This window comes from Nicotiana tomentosiformis, chromosome 11 (genome assembly GCF_000390325.3).
Source record: "Nicotiana tomentosiformis chromosome 11, ASM39032v3, whole genome shotgun sequence".
NCBI classification, from domain to species: Eukaryota; Viridiplantae; Streptophyta; class Magnoliopsida; order Solanales; family Solanaceae; genus Nicotiana; species Nicotiana tomentosiformis.
Window position 1 is genome coordinate 18,110,857 of NC_090822.1, and position 16,365 is coordinate 18,127,221.

General features: G+C 40.2%; 2 protein-coding genes and 1 long non-coding RNA gene across 3 annotated transcripts; all 3 read right to left on the reverse strand.

Annotated features, from left to right (window-relative positions):
- Nucleotides 1-5,847: 5,847 nt before the first annotated feature.
- LOC138900930 (uncharacterized) lies at nucleotides 5,848-7,536 on the reverse strand. Its single transcript, XR_011412289.1, has 3 exons — nucleotides 7,446-7,536; nucleotides 6,761-6,824; nucleotides 5,848-5,991 (listed from the first exon to the last, which is right to left on the reverse strand). It is a non-coding gene; the product is annotated as an uncharacterized lncRNA (long non-coding RNA).
- A 318-nt stretch (nucleotides 7,537-7,854) lies between these two features.
- LOC138901093 (uncharacterized) lies at nucleotides 7,855-8,250 on the reverse strand. The gene has a single exon (XM_070188826.1). The coding sequence runs from the start codon at nucleotides 8,248-8,250 to the stop codon at nucleotides 7,855-7,857; it is 396 nt and encodes a 131-aa protein (XP_070044927.1).
- A 1,926-nt stretch (nucleotides 8,251-10,176) lies between these two features.
- Nucleotides 10,177-10,518, reverse strand: LOC138901094 (uncharacterized). The gene has a single exon (XM_070188827.1). It carries the CDS (start codon nucleotides 10,516-10,518, stop codon nucleotides 10,177-10,179), a length of 342 nt encoding a protein of 113 aa, XP_070044928.1.
- Nucleotides 10,519-16,365: the final 5,847 nt, after the last annotated feature.

Below are 16,365 nucleotides of genomic sequence, written 5' to 3' on the forward strand. Positions count from 1 at the left end.
GGAGTCTGGGCGCGTAAGTGAGTTGCGCAGGTGCGGCTCCTTGTACCACAGGTGCGGTCGCGCGGGTGCGAGGAGCCTGGGCAGAGGGTACATATTGCATACTTCGCGAATTTTGGTGCATTCTTCATCATTTCTATTCGGTTTTGGAGCTTTTGGGAGAGATTTGAAGAGGGAATCAAGGGGATTTCGTTGAGGTAAGTTACTTGAGCCCTAATACTTGTATATATGGTGATTTTTCCATTATTTAATCATTGTAATTATTGAAAATGAGGGGTTAGGGCTTGGAATATTTGGAGAGTAATTTAAGGATTTGAAGGAACAAACGATGTCATATTTTGATGAATTTGGTATGGTTAGACTTGTGAGTGAGTGAGCTTTCTAGTTTTGTAAATTTTGTCGGATTTCGAGACGTGGGCCTGGGGGCCGATTTTGAGCCAAATTCGAGTTTTGGTCTAATTTTGTAGCTTTTCTTGTGGAATTCATTCCATTAGCGCGTATTAATGGTATTGTACTGATTGTGAATAGATTCGGAGCATTTGGAGGCCGAGTCCAGAGGCAAGAGCATTGCGGGGTAGAGATTTGACCGGTTTGAGGTATGTAACGGTTGTTAATCTAGTCCTGAGGGTTACGAAACCCCGGATTTTGTATCATTCTACTATTTTTAGTGACGCACATGCTAGGTGACGGGCGTGTAGGCATGCACTGTTGGGGATTGTGACTTGGTCCGTCCCGTAGAAACTGTAAAGTTGCATATTTTGCTGAAACTATATGATATTTATATGTTTTAGAAAGAGTTTCTGTAAATTAGGCTGAATGCCATGTTTGGGCCTTGCGCCAATGCTGTTTGGACCCTTAGGGGTTTTTTCTTACTATCCTCTCATTGTTTTCGATTAAAAATCCATATTCAGTCATGTTTATACTTATTTACTGCGTAACTTAGTTTTATGACTCTATTTTGATGCATATAAATGTTTTGGACCGAATGCCCTGTTTTACTGAAATGCCCAAGTGGCTTGAGAGGTTTATGACTGAATGAGGCCGAGGGCCTGATTTTTTAGGATGAGTGTGGATCGGGGCTGCACGCCTGCAGCATACTTTATTATTATAGCACGTGAGTTGTCCGTGTAGCATGTGAGTTGTCCGTGCAGATTATAGCACTTGGGCTGAAGGAGCCCCTCCGGAGTCTGTACACACCCCTAGTGAGCGCAGGCACCTACTGAGAGCGAGTGCCGAGTGTTGAGTGACTGGGAGGCATGCGTTATTGTGAGGTATGCCCGAGTGGCAAGAGTGATTGTGAGATATGCCCGAGTGGCACGAGTGACTGTGAGGTTTGCCCGAGGGGCTGTATATGAGTGATGTTTTGCCCGAGGGGCTGTTTATAATTTCACCATTTTGCAAACCTTTGCATTTTTCTCTATTTGAAAACTGTTGAAAAATATCTTTAAATGATTTTTACTGGAACTAGGTTTAAACAAGATGTTTTGATTCAAATTGTGATTTTAAAAGCATGTGGTATTTTACCGAGTTTTCCTGATATGAATGTTGTATGCTTTATTGCTCGTCACTACTGCTCAGTCTTTATTTATTGTTGTTACTTACTGAGTTGGCATACTCACGTTACTCCCTGCACCTTTTGTACAGATTCAGGTGTAGCTGGACACGAAGAAGGGAAAGGCAGAAGTACGCGATCGCGGAATTAAGCTCGCGAGCACAAAGAACAAATAATTCCCCTTCCAAAATGACACTACGCGAACGCGAACTGGGGGACGCGAACGCGATGAAGGAAATGTGCAGAGCTACACGATCGCGAGGTGTATTACGTGAACGCGAAGAAGGAAATTGAGGTTGTCAGCAGAGATACTTCGCGAACGCGAAAGTATCTTCGCGATCGCGAAGAAGGACATCAGACACCAAAACCAGCAGTTCAAAAATAGAAGGAAATGGTCCGTAGCCCATCCGAAACACACCCGAGGCCCCCGGAACCCCATCCAATCATACCAACCAGTACCATAACATAACACAAACTTGCTCGAGATCTCAAATCCCATCAAACAATATCGAAATCATTAATCGCACCCTAATTCAAACTTAAAGAACTTTGAAACTTCAAGTTCTACAATCGATGCCGAAACCTATCAATTCACGTCTGATTGTGCTCAAATTTTGTAGGCAAGTCCCAAATAACATAAAGGAGCTGTTCTAACTCTCGGAATCGCATTCCGACCCCGATATCAAAAAGGCCACTTCCGGTCCAAAACTCCAAAAATTTGACTTTTGCCATTTCAAGCTTAAATCAGCTACAAACCTCATATTCATAGTCCTGACACGTACCTAAGTCCAAAATCACCCAACGGAGCTAACAAAACCGACAGAACTCCATTCCGGAGTCGTCTTCACACAGTTACGACTACGGTCAGAGTCCTAAGACTTAAGCTTCCGTTTTATGGACTAAGTGTCCCAAATAATTCTGAATCATCCGGTAACTGAATTCAACCACGCACGTAAGTCAATACACATAATACGAAGCTGCGCAGGGCCTTATGCCACCGAACGGGACTTAAATTCTCAAAATGACCGACTGAGTCATTACATTCTCCACCTCTTAAACAAACGTTCATCCTCGAACGTGCTAAGAATTATTCTGAGGTTACCAAATTGATGATTTTATTTTTACACATATACTCACGGTTGATCCCACGTTACCGCATTTGAGATAAGATCGACAACTCCATCTCAATTGAGATTATTTCTTTTACCCATATTTGTAAACTTTAAGACCGATTTCTTACACTCCAACATTTTCAAAAGGCCTGATTTTCACAACAACGCACAGTATTATTCTCAACTGGCTATAGAAACTCGTTCCTACGCACCCATCAACTTTCTTGATAGTGTTGAAGTACTTCAATTTTTTTTTCTGGGTTGTTACATTCTTCCCCGCTTAGGATCATTCACCCTCAAATACATAACATAATTTATCTCTTCTTTTGCACGCCTCAATCCCCCAAATTGTTACTAACTCCCAAATTTTTCAGAAATTTTGCTAGAGCCTCCCCTGTAATTGGGCCTATCCACCTGCCAGAGTAAGACCAAAACAACTCCTAACAACACATTCACAACCCAACAAAATACCACAAGGTATATATCAATAACACAAATCTCAGTATTACAAGCATTGCATTATCATAATGATATCAGGACACGAAGCACATCATATGTATGCTCATCACCACATCTCTGGTCTTAAAAGCTGTTCATAATTAATTCCAGCATCGCCAATTAACCTCATGTTAACAAAAATCTCGTTTCAAACCTCCATTTAACTAACAACGAGAGAAGAGGCATGAAGACCACACAATTATTTACCCGAATTAACGAGTCATGTTTTTTTTACGCCACTTGGGCACTCACATCGTAGGCTAAAACTCAATAATTACAACACGAATTTGGCAAATTATGCACAGAGAAATTCAGACAAGAATTTTCAAATAAGCCTAACAGGTATGACTCCCTATAAGTACTACAGTACAATTTAATTTCACAAAGGGAGAATTTAAACTCATAAATATTTTACCACAAGAACCTTGTCCTTATATAACTTCCATTATGGCTTGTAGACCAGTTTAAATATTTCACATCATATGAAAATGCGAGGATCTCGTCCCCCACTCCGAATCACAAGTATTTTGCACATTGCGCCAACTGAAATTTCAATTTCCTTTCTTTATTCTTTTCCATAAATTTTGTAAACATTTTTCATCACATATAATGAACGCGCATACCGGTAGGGCATATAATTCATAAAATTTAAATCAATTATTTAAAAATCACATCAAAAACCACTGTAGTGAGTAATAAAAAGTCACGTTTGGACTTATAGCCCTTAGTGGTGTACAAAATTAAAAATGATAGACACAGGCTAATATCATCAAAACTCCCAACAAGGATACACATGTAAGTGGTTCACAAAGTTACGAAGCTTACCCATAAGCGGAGCATAATAGGAGGACTTACCTCAATATTCAAATCCGAATCAAATTAAGGGAAAATATCCTTTTTATAACAAATCAGGATCATATCTGTAACGACACCATCTGGTGTATCGGCCTCAGCCAAATCATAGTGTTTATATCAACGGGTCGGGCCTCCACCTCTTAAGAATCCTCCACCCGCCTGTCCTCCACCTCTAACTGGTTGTGTACGTGGAGTAGTAACTGCATTGGGGCCCATAGCCTGAGTGTTCTGATAAACTCCACCCCTCCCATGTCTGGGGCAATCTCTCATAATGTTGCTAGTGTCACCACACTCATAACAACCCCTCTGAGGTCGCAGTTGCACATACTGAGTCTGTACGGGATAACTGGAATAACCATTATAGGAATCCTGTGCCGGTGGTGCATTGTAAGATCTTACTAGAGCACTCCAAGTAATCTGATGTGCGGACTGAGCTGGCCGATTGCTCGAGCCTTCGCTATAATGGGTCCTAGCTGAAGAGAAAAATTCACTGAACCCTCCAGATCTTTGAGACTTTTTGGCCTCCTTAGACTCCCTTTCCTCGCCTAAAACACCCTCAATCTTCCTTGCAATCTCCACTACTTGTCGAAATGGAGTATTGGTTTGCAATTCTCGAGCCATGCATATTTTAATATCATAATCGAGCACCTCAATGAATCTGCGGACCCGTTCTCTGACTGTAGGAACCAAGATAGGTGCATGACGGGCTAACTCACTGAACTGATAGCATATTCTGACACTGTCATAGTGCCCTGATGCAACCGTTCAAACTCTGTGTGCCACGCATCTTAGAGAGATTAGGGAACAAATTCTTTCAGGAACATTTCCGAAAATTGAGCTCAAGTTGGTAGTGTTGCATCGGCTGGTCTACCTTCTTTATAGATTTGCCACCACTGATATGCTGCGCCTGACAGATGAAATGTAGTAAAGGCAACTCCGTTCATTTCCCCAATACCCATGGTGCGGAGAATACTATGACAATTTTTTAGAAATCCTTGGGCATCCTCTGTAGTTGTGCCACTGATAGTGGGTGGACTATACCTCTTAAACCTTTCAAGTCTCTTTTATTCTTCTTCTGATGTGCGTGGCCTAACCTCAGGCTAAACCAGAATAAGAGGTTGTACCGATACTATACCCGGAACCTGACCAATGTGAACCTGCTCCTCTGGAGTCGTGGTAGGAGTCTGAGCTACTCCCCCAATCTGCAAAATATTTGGTGCAACAGAGATCAATCCCGCCTGAGTTAATGTACCAAACATACTCAGGAACTGTGCTAAAGTCTCCTGAAATCCGGGGGTAACAACAGGTGCTTCTGGTACATGTCCCCCAGCTGGACCTACTGGTGGCTCCTAAACTGTTGTTCTGACAGGTGCTCTAGTCGCAACACGTGCCCTTGCTCGGCCTCTACCTCGGCCTTGACCTCTTGCAGCCCTAGCACTATGTGCGGATGCCTGCTCAGCTAACCCGGTAGCACGTGTCCTCACCATATGTGAGATAATAGAGATACTGTCACGACCCAATTTAGGATCATGACCGACACTTAGGAGTAAGTGCTCCAAAGTAAGCCTCATCGGTATTTTACAGAAAAACAGACATAGTTCCCCCTGTTTTTGGGCTATCCAAAAATTTCCCTATCTCAAAATCAACAACCAACCATCCTAATATCAAACCAAAAATCTGCAACTTATAAATTAACAAAAACAAGTCTCCACCATTACTAATCAACCCACTAACAACCAGAAATACTAATTTATCTCCAATTTTGATAAGAAAGTGCAATACTCATCATAAGTCTATAATAACGAAAGGATACTCATGATGCTAAAAGAATGACTATGGAGCGACTCTAAGAGTTCAAAGAAAATACCATAACAATAAATAAAATCTCCTCCCACGCGAACAAGTGCGAGGCTCACCAAGAACTATCAACTTGTGCGCTCTAATTAACAAAATCCTCACTCGCGTCAACTGCTGTCTCTGTAAAACAAAATTAGCCTGGAATGAGTCGCTAGCTCAGTGAGTAATAATACTTAACCACAACCGTTTTTAATGGGGACAAGTCAGAAAACATGCTAGTATATCAAACAGAAAATAACATGAGAATGCCCTTTCAGAAACAATAAATAATTTTCAGTCTCATCATGTTCTTCTTGTAGTATAATGCAATTAACAATTAAATAATAAGCTCGATAACCATTGTATAATATCAATATTCACATTTGGGATGTTTCAATGAACGGATCATGTAATTGGTATAACTGTGGATTTCTTCACAAGAACTCAAATATAATGGTAGTCCCTACTCGAGGAAAATCTGTAACTGTATGCTAGTTCTACCTTCCCGCTAGCGAGGGCTGTAACGGTAATCGATAATTACAAAATTCACTAGGTCTAAAGAATTCGCCGTTAGCTACGGGATCCGTCAATGTCTACTCCCATTATACCTATCTCTGTAATCCCTATATACTCGTAGAAAATATTTTAAAACAATATATGGAATTTCGTTTCTTATCAAATCATATAATTTCATTTCGATAACAGTCAATTCAAGTAGCGGTAAAACAGATCTAGTGACCACAATATTTAAAACAACGGTAATCATCTCAAATAACTATTTCGGTATTATATCGAGTAAAAGACTTGTCCCCCATGCAACTCAAAATAATCGATAACATATTCATATTAAAAATCATGTGTAAATCATGCAAGTTATGAAAACACAAATTGCGGTAAGATTACTACTCACAGTACTCGTGCCGAAATACCAAATGCTTCACCTCGAGCAATTCGTACAAATTCCTCCAATCAATCTATAATTACATAATACCGATCTCATGTTAATTGCCTTATTTAGGCTAAATCCATCACTAATTTAGAATACCCAATCCTCCGAGTTTTATATTTTATCATCAATTCACCGAATTATATTTACCCATGCAATGAGTAGTTTAAATTAGTCCAAAATCTTTTAAATAAAAAGGTATTTATATGGTTTATTCCCGGTACTGTTCAATTTCCTTAATCGTATGCATAAATTGAAACTGAAATAACATTACTGTCCATAATATTCCTTCTTAATTGGTACTTATCTTTTGTGCTCAATACAAGACTTACCACATTCAAACCCAATTCGATATTGTCATTGCAATACAGTTAAATACCAAAACTCAATCCTTGTACCCTAACTTAATTTACACCTAACAATGATCATATATAATGAGACTAGTTTAAGTAAAAATACATCAATACCCTTCTTTTTCCAAGTGCATTTATCATACAGTAACTTTGACCAACTTCCAATTGCATTATTTGCCCAGAATAACTCTTATTGGTATTCAATTTTTTATACCTTGTGAAACCCTTTAAATATATAAACTGAGACAAAAGAATTACAAGAATAAAAGATCCCAGATGAGAAATTCGAGTATTACCCGTAAGAACCAGTGTGTATTTAAAACTTCTCAAGGTTTGGTTCCACCCTTTTTCTTCTTCTTCTTCTCCTCCTTTTGAAATTTGTTTTTCGGGGTTTCTGAAGCTTCTGCTTCGGCGTGCCAGCCAACCCCCCTTTTGCCCTTTCTTTTCTTTTGGAAAATGGGCTTCGGCCCTTTAGCTTTACTCTTTTTTTTTGATTTGTTTTTTTATCTTATCATTATTATTAATTAATTATTATTATTATTATTATTATTATTATTATTATTATTACTATTATTATTATTATTATTATTATTATTATTATTATTATTATTATTATTATTATTATTATTATGACCAATACACCCTTATAAAAAAAATAAATAGGGTATTATATCCTCCCCACCTTATGAAATTCGGTCCCCGAATTTAACTCAAGTACGTACCTGTAGAGTGAAAAAAATGGGGGTACTTGACTCGCATAACATCTTCTCTTTCCCAAGTAGCTTCTTCAACTGTATGATTTTGCCATAAGACTTTTATGAACTCAATTTCCTTTGACTGTAGCTTACTTACTTGCCTATCAACAATAGCCATCGGCTCCTCCTCGTAAGACAACTTCTCATCAATCGGTATAGTAGGTACTTCAAGCACCTGAGATGAGTCTGATATACATTTTCTTAGCATTGAGACGTGAAACACTGGATGAATAAAAGACAGCTCAGAAGGAAGTGCCAAATGATAAGCCACAACTCCCACTCTGTCTAGTATCTCATATGGTCCTATAAACCTGGGGCTCAACTTGCCCCCTTTCCCAAACCGCATCACACCTTTCATAAGGGAGACTCATAGGAACACTTTGTCCCCAATTGTGAACACTAAATCTCTTCTTCTCTTATCAGCATAAGACTTTTGTCTACTTTGAGCTGCAAGCAATCTCTCTCTGATCAACTGGACCTTGTCCATAGCTTCTTGTACTAGGTCAGGTCCCAATAAGTTAGTCTCACCAGCTTCAAACCATCCGATAGGAGAATGACATCTTCTACCATACAATGCTTCATACGGTGCCATTTGAATACTGGACTAGAAGCTATTGTTGTAAGCAAATTCAGCTAAAGGTAGATAAGCGTCCCAACTACCTCCAAACTCAAGAATGCAAGCTCTCAACATATCCTCCAAGATATGTATAGTACGTTCAGACTGCCCATCTTTCGGTAGATGAAATGCAGTACTAAGATCTACTCGTGTACCCAATTCTTCTTGAAATGATTTCCAAAAGTGTGAGGTAAATTGTGATCCTCTATCAGAGATGATGGATATTGGAACTCCGTGAAGTCGGACAATTTTGTTCATAAATATCTGTGCATATCTTACTCCACTATATGTTGTCTTCACTGGCAGAAAGTGTGCTGATTTCATCAGTCGATCTACAATCACCCATACAGAGTCATAACCTCTAAGGGTTCATGATAGCCCGGTGACAAAATCCATAGTAATTCTTTCCCATTTCCACTCTAGAATCTCAATTTGTTGTAATAGTCCTGCGGGTCGCTGATGCTCAGCCTTGACCTGCTGACAAGTCAAACAACTAGAAAAAGTTAGCAACATCTTTCTTCATACCTTCCCACCAATAGAATTGCTTTAGGTCATGATACATTTTTGTGGATCCAGGATGTATAGTGTATTTAGAGTTGTGGGCTTCTTCAAGAATATCATGTCTCAACCCATCTACGTCTGCTACATATAGCATGTCACCCATTCGAAGCACACCATTACTTTCAACAATCATATCCTTGCTTTTACCAGCTAGGGCCTCATCTTTGTATTTGCATAATCGCTCATCCTCATATTGGGTGGCCTTAATGCGCTCAACTAACGAAGACTTAGCTTGAGCACAAGCCAACAATGCCTCTGAATTTCCGACACTAAATCTGATACCTATATCTTCTAGTTTCTGAATATCTTTGGCCAAAAGTCTCTTTGAAGGAGCTATATGTGCCAAACTATCCATAGATTTTCTGCTTAATGCATCAGCCACCACATTGGCTTTTCCAGGATGATACAAAATAGAACAGTCATAGTCTTTGAGTAGTTCCATACACTGACGCTGCCGAAGATTCAGATCTCTCTGCTGAAAGATATACTTCAGACATTTATGGTCAGTATAAATCTGACAAGTTTTGTCATATAGGTAATGCCTCAAAATTTTTAGAGCAAATACCACTGCAGCCATCTCCAAATCATGTGTAGGATAGTTTTGCTTTTGATTTTTCAATTGTTTTGAAGCATAAGATATAACGCAACTATTTTGCATGAGAACACATCCTAATCCCACCCTCGAGGTGTCACAGAATACCGTAAATCCTCCAAAACCTAATGGTAAGGTTAATATTGGTGCAGTTGTTAAACATGTTTAGAGTTTTTGAAAGCTCTGCTCACATTTCTCCGTCCACTAAAACTTTGCATTTTTCTGTGTTAGCTTGGTCAGCGGCGCTGCTATTCTAGAGAAATCTTGCACAAAATGCCTGTAATAGCCTGGTTGAAATTTCTCGGAGACTGAGGGCAATACCTCAAGTGATGTCCCAACTGGCCACACCAAAAGCACTCTCCAGTTAGAACAGGAGATTGGCCCAAATGTGATCTACCACAGGTCTGGCAGACTGGAGTAGTGGCATATATCTGCCCAGAATTATGATGTCCAGAAGATGATGGTCCTCTATTACCCTATCTGCAATGTGGTTTGTATGTGGACTATGAAGACAAGTGTGTCCCTGTCTGAGAACCCTGTTGTTGTTGTCCTTGATTTCCTGCTCTTCGATTTTCACTAAAACCGCCACTGAAAGACCCTCCTGTCTTGGCCTTCTTGCGTAAATTACTAGCTGCACGTTCCTCACGTCCTTTGGTTTCAATCTTTCTAGCAAGGTTAACTACATCAAAGTAGGATAAAGTCTTCATCTGTGGGGCTACTGCAGTGTATAGACGATCAACCAATCCATCAACAAACCTCTGAACTTGAGATTCTTCGGTAGGCACCAAGTAAGGGGCATATCTCTCCAGCTTACAAAACTTGGTGTTATATGTTGACACATCCATATCTGGAGTCTAAACCAATCTCTCAAAGTGTCTAGCATATTTTTGCATCAGGCTGTCCGGAAGAAAATGATTCATGACCAATTTCGTGAATTCGTCCCATGTTAGTAGTGTTGCTCCTACTGGCCTTCCTAGCAATACAGTTTCATACTATGTGTTAGCCATATCCTCTAGTTTGTATGTTGCGAGCTCTATGGCTCTCTTACTAGAACATCATAGAGCACGTAATGCCTTGAGTGTCCCATCCAAGAAACTTTGAGGATCTGCTAAATTATCAGAACCTACGAATTTTTGTGATTTCTTGTAGGTGTATTCCTTATTCCCGAAAGTTTGAGTCTGTGCAGGTGCATGTGTCTGTAAAGTAGCCTGAGGAGCTGAACTTCCACCCTGAGTAGGCATCAATGCCTCTAACACATTCAATAACCTTACCACTGCGTCTCCAGATAAGGAAACAGTAGGCACAACAGTTGGCACTGGTGGTGGAGCGTCCTGAACTCCCTGCCCTTGCACTTTATTTAACTTGGGGTTGACCCATGTTCCCAACTTTAGGTTGAGGGGCAGCCTGTCTTCTAGTTTGATGAACGCCAACTTGACCGCCACCCCGGGTAGCACCACATCCAGTAGATAAGGGTGTGTGTGTCCTAGCCATCTGCGAAAGAAATATTCCAAAGTCAATCTCAAGTTATCTCAAAGCACGATCAAAGAATGAAAGAAGGGAAAACATTACTAGATGTTCAGTAACCTCAAGATCATAAGTACGGGCGCCTACATACACATGAACAAGACTCTACTTGTAACGACCCGACCGGTCATTTTGAGTAGTACAACCCCGCTTCCCCCCTTTACTGCTCAAATTGTACTTTACAGTTGTTTTGTGAATTGCCGGGATAAATGGTTCGGCTCCGGTGAGGTTTTGGAATGAATTGGAACACTTAGTTCCAAAATATAAAGATTAAGTTAAAATAGTGACCAGACGTCGACTTATGTGTAAACGACCCCATAATGAAGTTTTGATGATTTCAATAGCTCCGTATGGTGATTTTGGACATAGGAGCGTGTCCGGAAATGTTTTTTGAGGTACGTAGTGGAATTAGGCTTGAAATGTCGAAAGATAAATTTTTGGGAAGTTTGACCGGGGGGTTGACTTTTTGATATCGATGTCGGAATCTGATTCTGGAAATTGGAATAGGTCTGTAATGTGAAATGTGATTTGTGCACAAAATTTGAAGTCATTCCGGATTGATTTGATATAATTCGGCAGAAGATGTAGAATTTAAAAGTTCAAAGTTCGTTGATTTTGAATTAAGGATTAATTCATTGTTTCAATGTTGTTAGGTATGATTTGAGGCCTCGAGTAGGTATGTGTTATGTTATGGGACTTTTTGATACAATTGGTTGAGGTCCCGCGGGCCTCAGGTGAGTTTTGGACGGTTAACAGATCAAATTTCGACTTAAGGAAATGCTGGAACTGCTGCCTACTGGTGTGATCGCACCAGCAAAGATTTTGATCACAGGTGCGAAGCCGCATGTGCGTGAAAAAAGCCGTAGAAGCGGCCAAGAGTGGTACTGGGAAGTGTTCGCAGGTGCGAGGAATTTGCCGCATCTGCAAGTCGGCAGGTGCGAAGGTGTTGGCGCAGATGCGGACTGGGGCTGGCCTGGGGCGAACGCAGGTGCGAAGGGTTTGCGCATCTGCTAGCCCGTATATGCGAGAAGGGCGTCGCAGATGCGAGGTTTTGAAAGGTTAAAATTGTCCGCAGGCGCACAATTTGTTTCGCAAATGCGGATGCGCAGGTGCGAGCCCAGGCATCGCAGGTGCGGAAATGCCTGGGTAGTGTTAAAAACTAGGGTTGCGAGAATTGTTTTCATTTTCGAATTTTTGAGCACGGTTTGGGCGATTTTGGAGAGGAAATTTTCCACACAACTTGGGGTAAGTGTTCTTAACTCCCTTGAGATTATATTCCATGAATTAATCTTCATTTTTGGTGTAAGATTATTGAATCTTCAAGAGAAATAGAAGGAAATTTCTATAATGTCACAAAATGAATTTATCAAGTTTGAATACCGATTTGGAGTCGGATTTGCGTGAAATTAGTATGGTTGAACGTGTAATTGGATGGGTTGTCGTATTTTTTGAGTTTCATCGAATTTCGGGACGTGGGCCCCACGGGTGATTTTTGGGCGCAATTTCGGATTTTTGGTAAATATTATTATTTTGATATGGAATTAATTCCTATAAATTGTGTGGACTGAATCAAATTATTTGTGGTATATTTGAACCATTCGGGAGTTGATATGCATATAATGGGATTTCTGGAGCATTGTTTAGCTTGCTCGGCATTGGATTTGGCTTGTTCAAGGTAAATAACTCTTCTAATCTTGGAGTTGAGGGTATGAACCCTGAATATATGTATTTCGGGAATTGTTGGAATGTCACGCACATGCTAGGTGACGGGCGTGTGGGCGTGCACTGTAGAAATTGTGACATAATTGTTTATTTGGAATTTTATAGTTAAATGATCTTGGCATTTTCCATGCGTTTTATGAGTTAGAGAAATTAAGCTGAAAAGCATAATAAAAATAATTATTGAGGCTATGTGCCAGTATTATTGGGACCCACAGAGGTCATATTGCTGTGAATTATTTGTTTTAAATTGAAAATTCAAACTCAGTCGTATTCATTTCATTTCATATCATAACTCAGTTTTATGACTCTATTTTGATGCATATAAATGTTTTGGGCCGAATGCCCTGTTTTACCTAAATGCCCGAGTGGCTTAAGAGGTTTATGACTGAGTGAGGCTGAGGGCTTGATTTGTGAGGATATTTATGTGATCGGGCTGCACGCCGCAGCATGTTGCATATTCATGGGATCGGGCTGCACGCTGCAATATGTTTGATATTGGCCGAGGGCCTGATTGTGAGGATGAGTGTGGATCGAGGCTGCCCGCCTACAACATACTTTATTATTATAGCAAGTGAGTTGTCCGTGCAGCACGTGAGTTATCCGTGCAGATTATAGGGCTTGGGCTGAAGGAGCCCCTCCGGAGTCTGTACACACCCCCAGTGAGCGTAGGTACCTGCTGAGTGCGAGTGCCGAATGCTGAGTGACTAGGAGGCATGAGTGATTGTGAGGTATGCCCGAGTGGCAAGAGAGATTGTGAGGTATGCCCGAGTGGCAAGAGTGATTGTGAGGTATGCCCGAGTGGCACGAGTGACTGTGAGGTTTGCCCGAGGGGCTGTATATGAGTGATGTTCTTCCGTTGTTTATGATTTTATCACTGAGTTGCATCGCATTGGCATGCACACATGACATACATGCATAGAGATGTATTTTTCCTCATGCTGTACAACTTCACATCATTCATGATTTCTCACACATTTTGAAAGATAGGCATAGTGATGCATTTGTTTACACGGGTTATCCGGAGGAAAATGAAGCATATTATTTATTATTGAGAAGATTTTTGGAGAAATTTATTGTTTTCAAACTATTAATATTATTGCCAACTTCGGCAAATGATTTGGGTTTTCACTGATGTATTTGAAAGAAAGAACTACTATTTTTTTTAAATCATTATTTGGCTGAGTGTTTTATCCATGAGTTACTTCTGGTATTATTTTCTTTATGTTGTTATGGATTGTTTTGGCCTATTGGTTTTGGACCCGACCTTGGTGGAAGCTTGTCACTACTTTCAACCTACAGCTAGGTTTGTTACTTACTCAGTACATGGGGTCTGTTGTACTAATACTACACTTCTGCACATTTCGTGCAGATGTTGGCTGTTGTTGTTGCTGTGCTCGATGGTTGCGGGATTTGAAGATGTACCTGTGTTGCTGTTGTAGCTGCCTCTTATTCAGAGTAGCCTTAGATTTATAAAAGCTCTGTTTAAGTATTATTCAAATAGATTATGTAATTATTTCATTTCTGCTTTGTATACTCTATTCTTAGAAGCTCATAATTTTGTACTACCAATTCTTGGGGATTGTACAAGATTAAGACCTTTATTCACTTAAATTGCTTTAATAATTATTATTGAAATTGGATAGTTGGTAATTGGCTTACCTAACGGGTTGGGTTAGGTGCCATCACGACTAGTTGGATTTTGGATTGTGACAAGGTGGTATCAGAGCTCTAGGTTCATAGGTTCTACAAGTCATGAGCAAGTGTCTAGTAGAGTCTTGCAGATCGGTATGATGACGTCCATACTTATCTTCGTATGGCATTTAGGATATATACTTCCCATTTTTCTTTCCTTATCGTGCGATATTGATTCAGCTTGAGACCTAAACTCTTTGAATTACTTCCACGTATTTGTATGCGCACATGAGCGCTTAGTATCAGCTGTGCATCGCCGGCCTGTGATTCTATGAACGAGGTTCGTGGTGAGTATTCTATGTTTTTGTGGTGGGCCAGCCTGGAGGACTTGAGGCCATGGTTAGACCACCGTTTAACCTCGGTAGCTTCAGTTGTAACTCGTACAATTGGACTTATAAGTCCGGTGATGACCCTATAGTGAGATTTGTGGCTCGATGAATGGTGAAATGGTGGTATGATGGGTATGATGTGACCGCGGGATGTGTTAAGACGATTTGAACATAACGAGATGTGTTTCCTTCATATGTAAAGGGAAGGCCATTGGATGCTTGATTTTTGATTTGATGTGACGTAACGTCTCGAGTGTGATTGTTTTGAAAGATCTTTCACGTGTTTAAATTATGGGACAAATTAAACTCTCAGGTCTGGTTAACGAGTTTGGACTCAGAAAGATTTAGTGATTGCGTAGAAATTGTGGCTGTGAAAAGATATAACAAGATACCAATTTGAGGCTAGGGAGGTGGGTTATCTCCTGGCGATTAATCTACATAGGTATGTTCCTTGTAATATGAGTGGAGGATTTCTTTTCTACCAATGGGGCATATGTGTGGTGATTTGAATTCGAATTTGGCTGAGAAAGTCGACCTGAGTATCAAGAGAATGATTGCGATCTTAGCAGATGATTTGGGGTATTTTTATGGTTGGCATTTGCATGAGCTTGAGAAGAATTTTGTGGCACTGACTACGGAAATATGACAGTAATAGAGTATGGGTATTGTGAATTATGGAGTGTTTTAATCTATGGCTTTGAGCCAAGTGGGGGAGCCTGCTATAGACAAATCAATTCATGGGTATGTGTCAAATTTTGTTTGGGTCTAAAGTATACTTGGGAATCAGTGATGACTTGCAGAGGTGGAATTCGAAAATGACTGGAATAAGGAAAATTCCTGGTTACGGATTATATTGCACGGAAGAGTATATGAAAAATTGTGGGATGAGTGAGTTGTTATTGGTGAATGATGTAGTGCACACGGAGTATGAATTTGGTATGTGGTGTTAAAGTAGAGTTACTTCTTTGAGTGTTGTGGAGCTAATGGGGCACGCGTCTTTGGCCCATTTAGGCAGTGCAATTAGATGTGAGCAAAGTGGGTGACTCCCAAAAAAATTCCAGTGGGTTTGAGAATTATATATAGCAATTGAGAATGTTTCCTGACTTGTGTATGGATAAAAATCCGAGATTTGAGTTTGATGGTACCTGGACTTGCGGAAATTCTATATGACTATGGATTCTGCATTTTTGCGTAAGGGAGGTAAGAAGAGCGCTTTTAAATTCACATAATGTATTCTCAGAGTGAGTGTTATAGTTGTGGTATTTTTGAAGGTGCTTAAGAAGAATACAATTGCTTATGGGTCGTAGGGCGTTGTGGTTCTATGCTAAGGTTTGTAGGGTGAGTTGTGATTAAAGATCATGGTATTTTAGCAAGAAGAAGTATCAATCTGAAGACAAATTTGGAAGGGACATAGAGAAAATAGGA